This window comes from Mesoplodon bidens, assembly GCF_964165515.1.
Source record: "Mesoplodon bidens genome assembly, chromosome: 5".
NCBI lineage: Eukaryota > Metazoa > Chordata > Mammalia > Artiodactyla > Ziphiidae > Mesoplodon > Mesoplodon bidens.
Window position 1 is genome coordinate 97019155 of NC_138161.1, and position 12299 is coordinate 97031453.

Sequence of the window (12299 nt, forward strand, 5' to 3'; positions counted from 1 at the left end):
AGTAATTTCATATCCTAATAAAATTACCCACAAATGTCTTTTTTTTAATCCACCAAAGTCAGAAACATGTAAAATTGTTGGCCTTTTTATTCTTCTCTTCAATAGTAGAGTTACAAATTAACTATAAGGTATGAGAAGAATTTTCATTAATCCCCAAATCGGTAAATATGGTATAAAGAAAATACGATTTTTCATTTTCTTCCAGGTAGAACATTCACTAAAATCCTCCTGTAAAGACTGTTTCAATGGGAACGGAAGAAACACAAAATCATCTTAAGTGGGTTTAGCCCAGGGAGTTTTTTTAGAACTAATAACCAGATTCTAGGAAATAAGTATTAAGATTTTATTATTTACAAATGACTAATCCCAATGTCCTTTAGAAATATGTACTGCAGAATCATGATAGGCCTTTTATCTTTTTTTTTTTTAATAGCACATGCTCAGATTCAGAACTGAAAAGTCCACTCCCCAAAGGTAACTATTCTTGATAGAGGTAGCCTTCCAAACTTAGTTTGAGGGGTGCATCTTTTTTGGCTACTATTTACACGGAATGTTGCTATGGGAAAACTTGCCAGCCCCCCCAGAAAGGTTTTGTGCAGCTTAAATATTGTTTCAGCATACATATATGAAATCGTGTTATGATATCTGAACTAAATCATGAATTAAAAGCTGAGATTACATGGGGGTAAAAATGGTCTTTTCCTGAAGCCTTGGGAAGCCTAGGATTCTTGGGTTTGGCGTCACTCTTTTAAGCCTTCCACGGGCCTAAAACTGTTTCGCAAAATGGTATGGGTTTCTGTTGACAGGTCAGTCACCACTGTTAAAATTATAATAGGGATACATAAAAGTCTTAATTTTAAGTAACTATTTTAATGTGGAGGTAACAGCATATCAAACCAGTGAGTTCATGAAAACTGAGATGTTGCTTAGGACAAGGCTGAGGGAGGTAGTAGCTTAAGTAAATATTCTTTAAAAAGCAAGTCCAGGTATACACAGACAAGCAAAATAACCAAAGAACATCCTAACACTAAGCTGGTGTTTTACTGTTTGTACTGGATCTCCATGTCAGCCGTTCTTTTGTGGCTGGGATCCATCACCTTTGGAAGTATTTTTGTAGCTACTGTTTGCTATGAGTCTAGTGTTTAACCTCAGAAGGGTCTCTGCAAAGTTGGTATGTTAACTGAATATTGCTGGTAGATTGGGAAATAGTACCTAACATTTGTGTCCTCTGCAAACAGATTGACTTTTTTCAGATTGAAACCAACTAGTTAATATTCTTATAGGCTGTGCCTACAATGAGCTTATGCCGTAAGCAGATGATTGGCGGTTATTGGAAATGAATAAAGGAAAATTACTTTTATACTTAGATTTTCTAAGGCTTCAAGGGACTTGAATTTGAATTGGATCTATGGGTTTAGCAAAATTCCAAAAGGCAACAAGTAGGGTGTTCATTGTGAAGTCTCAGTCTCCCTGTCTTTGCTATTTACAATTTGGATCCCCTGTACCCTTTATAAGGATATCTGATACGGTGAATTTGCTGATCCCTTATTTTAAAATTTTAGTTTTTTACTAGGATGCTTGAATGGATAATACTCACTTATAACCCATGATTAACCTATGACAGCATTTGGGTTTTATTTCAGGGAACTGTTGCAATAAAGCAATAATTGGAATCTGCTATAGTAAAACTTTTGGCAAGTGGTGGTAATTTGAAACTGCACTCAACTGCTGGTTGAAAACGTCAGTTATGTTGAACCATAGGAAATTGCTGGGAGCTGACCAGTTTTGACCCACAGAAGAGAATTTCTTATGGTTCAACCTAATAATACGTTTTAAGGTATAATCATTTACTCCAGAAATCCAAGCAAGGGTCTAATCATCCAGAAAAGCCCTAATTATTGGATGAGGGAGGTGCATACTCTATAAGGAAAATATTGTTTTTTAAAATGGTTTATTAGTGGGTCACTTTAGATTCAGATTCATCTGTATCTTCTATATTACTATTTCAGGGTACTGAAGCACAGAATTGGGAGTTACTATCTTAGTTGTACAAACTTTTTCTATATTCTGTTTCATCCAACTAGAGAGGCCTAGACTAGGTGATCCCATAAAGGCCTTTCCAGTATAACTTGAGTGTAATCATATGTTAGACCCTGTGTGATACTTAACCATAGTCCTATGTACTCTCAAGGAGTATGCTGAATTAAAATAGTGTTTGTTTTCTATTTATATCTGTCCCAGACATTTCCAGCTATATTGTATGCAATCTAAAGATAAAAGAGGGGCAGAATTATTTTTCACTAACATTCTCAATTTCAAAGCCCCACTACTAAGTATACTAGTTAGCAGTTTCTCAAATTAGGGTGAAACCACAGGGATATTTTCTGAATGTTTCGTACCCTTTTTACTTGATGGATTGTCAAATGTAGCTACTCATTTTCTAGGTTAGAGACTGTTTTCATTACAGAAATTTTCCCATAGTTTTTCTAGAACTAATCTATGCTTAATTGTTCCCTGGAGCTCATACCTCAACCTCTTTGAACTTCATTTTTCACCTTGCTGTTCTCAGGTTGTAAAGAAAAATGTCACATAAATACTTTACTTGAAATTCCATTAACTGAAACAGCACTAAGGTCACAGCAAGTGTTAACTTGTTCCAGATTATACGCTAACACTGGACTACGACCTAGTCATTGGGTCAGGAATAACAGGTTAACACTGGATAGAAGCTCTTTCTATATCCTGTTGCTAAAGCAACAGTTGGCTCTAAGCAGATACACAACACTGAACAACAGTGCCAGCAACAAAAAGCAGAGCTTAAGTCGTTTAAGTTTCCTGGTACTCAAGGTTACTCTCAGTCCAGGGTTCTTTAACCAAAAACCTATTCTAGCATTCTAGGTAAGTGCTTTTTACTTTTCCTCAGATTTATACATTTCTTTCTACCATATTCTGGCCTTTTAAGTTTTGCAGCCAATTTCTAAATTTTCATTGTAATTAACGTTTGGGGGATCATTTATGCTGAACAAAATATGACCCCATCACACACTTCTGAAATACAAAACAACTCTTATAGGTTGTTAACAACAGAAAGATGCCTTATAAATTCTCATTGAAACAGTAGAACTCAATATTTTAGCCTGAAGTGTTTAAACTTAAGCTTGGTTAACTCTTAAATGAAGCATTCTGCCTGGATTAAATTACTTCTGATACATGGTTTCTTTAAGGTAGAAAATAAATTTTCAGTGTGCCGAATACTACATAGCTTTTTAGTGTGGCATAGTCCAACATGTATAGGTTTTTACCCTGTGTTAAGATACTAGTTATCCAGTTTCTTCCACTTCTCATTTTACATCTAGCTGCCTTTTACCCTTCTTGCTTGTTTGTTGTGATTCAGAGCACAGGAAATAAAAGATAGAGAAAACTATATAACCAAGCTTCTAGAATCAGAAAATGGGCTTGTGTTCCATCTATTTTCATACATGTTCTCAATTATTTCTTGAATGGTTTGGGTCTGTATGACTTGTTAAATGCTTCTATAGATATTCCCATCATTTGTAAAACAGCTGAAGGCAAGAGAATTTGCTTAAAGATAAGGGTGGGAAAAGATTCGACTTCAGGACCACCCATTACAGCCTACTTCCATCACCAGCAAAGCAGGTTTATAAAGTTTATTAAGTAGCATAGGACTCATCTATTGCCAACCTAGAGGCCCAGTGAAGGCAAAAGGGAAGAGGCTAAGTAAGGAAACTAAAGTTCTGGTATGCCAGTTCTAAACATTAAGGCTGTGAATAAGCATGTATTAAGGACTAATATAGAGAGAACCAAATTATAAATGAACCTAGTAAATTGGAGAAGATATTCAGGGCTTATAGTTTCAGTAGCTGTGCAACTTCAGAAAGCATTTGCTCTAGTTTTTCAATTTCCTATCCATAAAGTGTGGAGAAATCTTCACAATTTAAGTTGGCTGTTATTTTTTTTCCCTTCTTAACAGATGAGGAAGCAGAGCCCTAAGTGCATAGATACCTTGCTCAAAGTTGCCTGGCTATTGTAGCAGAAGTTTCACTTGAAACCTGTACCTCCTATTCCCTAGTCCTATATTCAACCATTATCTTCCTCCCTTTTAAGTCTATATCTGAAAGGACCCATGGATAAAAAGGGCCCAAGGTAGAAGTTAATGACAAGGACCAGACACACATCTCAGTACCACCAAGGAAAACATCCCTGGGTTACCAGATTTGTGAATGGTACCACAGTGTAGAGGTTAACAGCGTAGAACTTCGGGTTTGAGAAAGATCAGTTTTCTCAGCCAGCATGTTGCTTTGGGCAAGTATCTTAACCTCACTGAACTTCAATTTCATTACTTGTAAAGTGTACTTTAATAGTAACTACTACTGGGTAAGGGGGAAATGCTTAGCACAACGCTAGCACATTGTAAACAGTCAATAAATGTTAATAATACACAAGCATTTTGTAAGAAAATACCATTAAAAGAGAAGGCGCTCTCACAGATCATCATACTTGCATCAATTACCATGATCTAGAGCCCTCATAAAAAAGATGACTTTTTTACCCAAGAAAAATGGTAGGTTTGCCTAACAGCTTTCAATGAGATATGGATTCTACTTGAAAAGGTAAGCCTAGAGAAAATAAAACATTACTATGAAAGAAAAATGTGGTCTCCTGTGCTCCTTAGTATTAAAGTGGAAACAGGTATGCTTCTTAGAAACAGGTATGCTGTGTTTGCATTAAACACTCAAAAGTATACCTTCGACATGAAGTTTTCCTTTTTAAAGTTAATGCTTGATTGCCTTTGGGCATATTTTCTATTCGTCTGAAAAATTTGCTTTTTAGTTGATAATATCTTTTCCTTAATTAAAGCTCTTGTTCATAAACATTTTTTTTTGACTAGTCCAAAGGACTGAAATAAAAGGCTAGTAAGCCAAAATACAGTTGATCATTATTAGCAGATTCCTTATTTTCAAGTTCATACCTCCAAAGTCAACAATCAGTGATTTCCTGGTCGGTTGTGGACATGCAAAGTGTGAAAATGAGTCACCCGGTACCTACAAAGTTATGCTCTGCCTTGTTTCAGTTTTCCTAAGTGTAAATAAGATCCTTTTCATGGTCCATTTAATGCCAAGTTTTTTGCATTTTTGTCCTTTTTATTGGTGACTTCACTGTTTAAGATGGCCCCCAAGCGTAGTGCTGCTGTCTAGGGTTCCTAAATGCAAGAAGGCTGTGATGGATTGGCATGAGTTATAATGTTATTGGCTGTGAATTTAATGTTAATGAATCAACAATATATATTAAATAAGATGTCTTAAACAGAAACACTTGTAAACAAGGTTATATGTTCACTGGTTGACAAAAATATTGTGACCAGAGGCTCACAGGAAACCCCTAGGAACAGTGGTTCAGGATTCACTAATTTAGTATTCTCAGTGACTTTATAGAACACAACTACTTTGCATAACAAGAATCAACTGTACCTTCATACCCCCCGTCCCTGGAAATAGCCAAGTGTTTCGTCATACTCTAAATCATGACAATTGAACTTGATCAGATTTTGAATGAGGAAATGGGATGGAAAATAAAAGCAGATACACCTCCATTTTGAAATGTCCCTAAACACATTCCAGTGCTAAATATGACCACCTCCATTATTTTGACCTTGAAAATCTTTGTGTTCTCCATTAATATTTAAGAACTTTAGGATTTAAGAAAGTTTAGATTGTAGGTAGTAGTATTTATTATCTTAGAACTGAAAATTAAGTATTCTGGCTGACCACAAAATAGCTATCTTAACCTCAGATGTTTTAGGTAGGTCCTCTGGTTATTCTTAGATATTTTTTGTTAGACCAAAAGCCATTTACCCTGAAATGTCATTTAAATATATCAGTGTATGAATTATTGAGTCCTTAGTTATATTCTGATAACAGAGCTTTTCAGTTTCACTAATTGTGTTTTAACAAATGTGAAACTTGATTATGTAAAAAAATAACCAATTAAAGTAGTTTATAAATGGTCAGTCTCTTTAAGGGGTTAGCTAAATAAAATATACATACTTTCTTGATTAAAAACAAGACTTGTATTCTCAAATCTTTATCATACTGTTACAATTTTTAATGTATGAAATCTGAAACAATTCAGATTTATCACTGACAAAGTGATAAATACACACCTAGATCAATTTCTTAGGTTGTGGCTAAATTCACTTTTTCTTTTTTTTTTTTTTTTTTGCAGTACACTGTTGTGGCCTCTCCCATTGCGGAGCACAGGCTCCAGACACGCAGGCTCAGCGGCCATAGCTCACGGGCCCAGCCGCTCCGCGGCATGTGGGATCTTCCCGGACCGGGGCACGAACCCGCGATTCTCAACCACTGCGCCACCAGGGAAGCCCTAAATTCACTTTTAAGTTCAAGGTTCTAAGTGGCTGGGGGAGTCCTCTGTACCTGTCTTAATGAGATAAGCCCCTACTATAACAACCTGTGCTAATTCCATCATATTGATCACACTGTATTTTAGTTATTTTCACATTGTATTTTAATTATCAGTTTATCAGTCTCCCATCAGATTGGGGATTCCTTCAAGGAGAGACTATCTTGTTCACTTTGTCTTGACATAGGTACCAAATTATTTGACAAATGAGTAACAAACACTTCAAATGGCATGCATTTATCCATAATTATTTAGTATTAACCTACAAATATTCTGTAATCCGATTTTAAATCCTCAAATTTATACCAAGGCTTTCATTTAGCTTATGCTAATTTTTAAAATGTGTAGCTTTGAGGCATTTTATTATAAAAAGCTGGTACTCATACATAAATGAATTGGAACTTAAAATTCATCATACATTTACTTCATTTTTTAGCTTGACCTTCTAGTAAATCTTTAGCTTCATTGATTTTGGCTGCTATATAAGGAGATCCTCCTACAGGAAGAAAAAAAAGGAATAGTTATAATATGGACTCCCCAATTTCTGCTTGGTGAAAAGCTATTCTCTTGCTTCAAGAATTCCTATGCTTATCTAAGAGGTGAAATGAGCAGAAATGAAATTTTGACTTTTTAAAATGGAACTGGATGACCAAAAACATGGTTAATATATTTGACCAATGGGAGGGAGATTTCCACAAAAAATGGCATGTTTTGAAAAAGCTTAAACTGATAGAAATAAGATTTAAAAAAATTCTCATACTTATGTGACTTTGAAATAGTGTAAGTTACCTTTTCATGACGGTCACAAGTCATAAACACCAATTTATTGTACTGTGTTATTTTAAAACCATGAAATTTTCAGAGGTGCTGAGCTTAGTTGGGAAGACCCCACTTTGCTTTATATCCCTTTCCTGTTATCAACAGTCCCTTCACGATGTCACCTACATCTCCTTTCCTACTAAACTGCAGCAGTGATTTGAGTGATTCTCAAAAAAGTGTGGCCCTCAGACCAGCAAGCACCAGCAATCAGTAAATGCAAATTTATGGGCTCCACCCTAGGCCTACAGAATCAAAAGCCTTCCAGTTAGTATAAGCTAAGTTTTGTAAAAGGTTATGCAGTCAGATACCAAACAATTACAACCCTGTTTAAGCTCAAAACGCTCTTTCTTAAAGAGAGGCTTCTACTGTAAAGTAAAAGGACTTAAACACTGGAACATGGATTTTGTGGTCTACATTTTGGTATTCCATTTGATCTTTCAACTCAGCCTAGGCTGCTTAGAAGTGTATCAGAAACTAATAAATACATCCTATAGATTTCTAACTAGGTAACCACTAGTTAAGAGGTCTAAATGGATAGGAAAAAAGTTAAAAGTTTTATTAGTTTCATTAACTGAAATTCAACATTTTCCTTAGGTAAGACTGTAGACACCCCCCACCCCAAACAGTAATAGCAGTATTTGAGACTCACTATTGTAAGTCACATCCCAACTGCAGATCTCAAAACACAGTTAATGCTTATCACTACTTCCAAATTATAGTAGTTACTAGATCTGCTCACTAGTCTATAAATTTTTCACTCAGAACTTACTCTCTTAAGATACCTAAACAACAAATGGATCCAGCCTGGGAGACAGTGCTCACAAACAGATCTAGGCATTTCCCTTATAATAGCCAAGAATTAGATACAAAATTATCCCACTAATAACAGTTACTCCAACAAAATGTGTTAACAATAGTTTAATGGTACTTACCCTTGTCTGGGTGATTTAAAAGCATAATTCGTCGATGAGCATCTCTTATTTTTCCCTTATTGGCAGTAGGGCTAATTTAAAAAGGAAAAGGTATTGTATACTTCAGAGTAGATCTGGGTCACATTAAAAAACTATATAAAGGTCAATTAAAAATTATGAAACTGAAAAAAAATTGTGAAACTGGAGTAAGTCAACACAACAGTATGAAAAGCTATTTGGGAACCTCTTCTCTAACACACTAGGAAGAATAATATTCTGAATCACAGAACTAAACAGAGCTCCTTAGAAAAATAAGGCATTCTTAAAAATTTAGTTGAACTTTTAAACTATTCATTACAACAATCCTTTTATCGAAAAGTATGTTTAAGTATTTGGAAATGAAGGCAGAATTTCATCACAAAAAAATCTGTTACTCCGTTATAGAGAACAATATTGAGCACTGTGATTATCTGTTGAAAAATCTACCTTCAATGAGTTAAAAAGTACTCATGCGTCATTAGTCCTTTTCATTGGACTTTTGTAGGGAATGTTTAGATCTTAAAAATGTAATAGATGGAACTTCCCTGGCAGTCCAGTGGTTAAAACTCCATGCTTCTACTGCAGGGGGAGTGGATTAGATCGCTGGTCAGGGACCTAATATCCCGCATGCCACACAGTGCAGCCAAAAAAATAATAAAAATGTTAAAAAAATGTACACAATAGAATAACTCTCTCCTAATAAAAGAGAGAAGGTCTTTCTTACACTTGCTTATAGCTCTAAATTTGGAAGAAAAATATTAAAAATGTGAGAAATTATTTTACCTTACACCTAGTATTAATGCTGCTTCCCGTTTTGTCATTTTGGGTTCAAACCCACCTCTGTAATAGCCACCACTGAAGGCCTGAAAGTGGAAATACATTTGTAAGAAAAGATTATCAAAATAAACTGAAAGCTGCTAAAAAAATGTCTATAAATGTTCATAGAACCAGCGGAAAAACTAAGACACTTCAGAAAACTAAGTGCAATTCCTATGGTATTTTAACTTTATAAATAGCAACAAATATTTTAATGATCATTAAACATCAATTTTCCCCCCCAGACCATCTAAACTGTCTTGAAGTTACAAGACAAAATAACAGTGCCTTAAAGCCAGTTCTTCTGGGAGTGAAGGGAAGATTATTCCAAGCTAGCCACGTTCTAGATAAAAATTTGATCTCAGAATATGACTACATGTTTTAGAACAAGTGCTTTAGAGGATTCAGAGATCTTTTGAGACAAGTGGTTCAAGGACATTTTGAGGTTCAAGGCAACTACTAAAACAAGACTTTAAGATATATATTGAGAAAATCAGGCTATTAGATCCACTGACCTTGGTATGTCAGAAATTATACTGGTAAAACCTACCATTTCCCTACTACTCTGTCACATTTAATCATAACAATAAAAAGCAATACTCTACAGGTTGTCAAAATCATATTCATTCTGAATTTTGACCACAGAAGGTATGATCATCACATTCAGTCATACTCTAGAGCCCAATTAACTGAAGTGTTACCCAAGTAATCTCTGTTAGGGAGTGCCAGAGCCACACAATAAAAATGGATCACTTCAGACCCCTAGATCCCTCTGTGTTTGTGATGCAGAGCAAATGATGCTGAAGGTAATGGTGTATGAACAATAAAGTGATATTAACTTTCATGATACTAAAACTGTTAACACCTCTTCCCCAAATCTGTCACATGTAACATTTGACTCTTTAGGGTAGCACCATTACAAAGCTCAGAACTTCTAAACCTTCTTTGTGGGAAGCAAGAGAAGGGGTCCAAAGCAATCACTTAGAACTTCATGGATGTCTGGCTCTAGGTTTCATACACAGACAGCAAAGAATTAGCAAAAATGGTGAATAAGAAGTCTTACAGATTTTGGTAGACTTTGAAAAACTTGTTTTACTTGAGGCTCCATATGCTTCATGGCTTGCAAAGCGTAACGGCCTAAAAACAAAAGCAATAAAATAAAAAGTCCGCAACCTCTTCTACTTCAGTTCCACCCCCAAACCATAAACAAACCTGCAAATCCTGCAGCAGCAATGGTCAGTCCAACTGCTACCACTGTACTGGCCTGGTAAAGGGAAGCAGAGTATATATTCATTTCTCTCGTTCTCACCCTTCCCTATCATGCCCATTCTTCCATTCCAACTTATTACAAGTTTTATTTCAATGGGAGAAATAACTTTTAGGGTGAAAATATTCTGCCCAATGATCCTGCAAATTTTATATCCAATGCATTTAAAAGGTATGGGATTTTTCACTAAGGAAAAAAAAAGGCAAGTCGATTTGCTTATTTACTTATACAACAGTGAAAAAGATAATTCCCCTCCCCTTGAAAACTTCTCTTTCACCTCCGGGCAAGTGAAGTCACATTAAAATTCAATCAAGAGCAACGGAAATAAAGTTTCGGCCAGAGAAGGGAGAACTGTTTACAGAGAATTCCTGTAAATTCTGATTCACCGTTAAACGTAGGCTTAACTAAGAGACTAGCTTCTCATAGCACCTTCGGCCAAATATGTTCAGGAATCGAGAAGAGATGTGTCAGCAAGAGAAAAGGGGAAAGACAGAGCAATGTAGAGAAAGGGCTGCGAGGATGTGTTAGGGGAACAGCAGGTATAATCAAATGCGTTTCCACTAACCTCCGAGCCCCATGGACGGCAGGCACAAAGGCCCGAGAGGGGTGAGACAACAGCTCTGTGTCCTAGAGGGTGACTCTCCGGGGCGCTACACCCCCAGCTCTGAGTCGTATTAGGGAGACATCTGCAGCTCCTCTCCTCCCAGACCTTGAGCAGAGGTTAAGGCCTGGGCCTGAGATCGCCCAAGAGGCCGGAAGGCGGAACTCACCATGGTTCCCGCTCGGCTCCTCTGCTTCCACCGGGAGCGCGGTACATCCCTCCCTACCAACTCTACGCCTCTATATTGGAGCGCCGCGGCCACAACCAGCACGGACAAACCGCCCAGACACGGGCGCCCCAGGAAATACGGCAATGGCGGCCGTAAACTAGGCCGGAAAACTGTCGTAAAAGGGGACAGCGGACGGGAAGGAAAAGGTCGCTCAAGCCGTGGGCAGGTGGAGAAAACGACTTCGGATTGGTTGGTGGGTGGGCGGATCACCTCCGTACTGGGCTCAAAGGTGGGGCTTCTTGTTTTGTCCTTTGCGCCTGGGCCTAGAGTATTTGGAAATTCCTTCGGGGAAGGGTATTGTTATAGAAGGGCATGAGCAAATACTGTGTAGCTACACCCTGAACGTTTTTTTGTTTGTTTGTTTGTTTGTTTTGCCTGCATCTTAGCATCTCCATTTGGCATTTATTTTGTTTATAACTGCCAAGAGTAATGAATATTCTTAAACATGCCGTAACAAGTCCACCATGAAGCCAAATAAGTATGTAGCGGCACAGTATAGCAAAAAGGTGTTCCAGAAAATCAAAGGAGCAAACCACATTGTTTCAGAGGTTCTGTAGCATTCATTTATTTAGAATAATATGTTTAAATATGTGACGACAGGAACTTGTGTGAATGTTTGGGGTTTGGTTTTGTGGAATGGAATTACTACTTCAAGGACAGTTAATATTCTGATCATGGGATCTCAAAATCACCACAACTGAAAAATGCTATTTAAAATTTCTCCCCTTCTCAAAGTAAAAAGTAGGGTTTGGTTTTGCCTTTACAGAGTATCAGTTTCATATATCCCTACATAAGAGGAGAAGAGAAAAATAATGGAGACAGTAATGGAAATTTTACAGTGTGATGTTTGGATGATCAAAATAAATTTGGAGTTAATTCCCACTTCGAACTTACAAAGTATTAGGAGTCTGTTTACATTACAATGAAATTCTGCTTTGATGAGGTGGTTGTTTATTAGACAAATATGTGAATTTGTTGGCTTTCTTTTCCTCATCTATAAAAAGATTCTGCATTTGGATCTCCAAGATAGCCATGAGATTTGTGTAATGAAATTTATTGTCAACAAACGATCCAACACTAAGACCCTAGTGTTAAGTGTACATCTTCCTCTTTTGCCCCCTTTTATCTAGTTTTTAACTCAATAACTACAAAAGAAATAATCAAGTGGGACATAAGACA

At 36.7% G+C, this 12299-nt stretch overlaps 1 protein-coding gene across 2 annotated transcripts; it reads right to left on the reverse strand.

The window, feature by feature from the left end:
• Window positions 1-6218: 6218 nt before the first annotated feature.
• On the reverse strand, window positions 6219-11416 carry DNAJC19 (DnaJ heat shock protein family (Hsp40) member C19). Of its 2 annotated transcripts, none has more exons than XM_081235145.1 (6): window positions 11061-11416; window positions 10236-10287; window positions 10087-10160; window positions 8991-9070; window positions 8190-8260; window positions 6219-6934 (listed from the first exon to the last, which is right to left on the reverse strand). In XM_081235145.1, exons 1-6 carry the CDS (start codon window positions 11061-11063, stop codon window positions 6864-6866), a joined length of 351 nt encoding a protein of 116 aa, XP_081091271.1. In that variant the 5' UTR covers window positions 11064-11416; the 3' UTR covers window positions 6219-6863. The 2 variants fall into 2 exon arrangements, with proteins under 2 accessions (XP_081091271.1, XP_081091272.1); XM_081235146.1 differs by having other exon boundaries at window positions 6220-6934; window positions 10856-11413.
• Window positions 11417-12299: the final 883 nt, after the last annotated feature.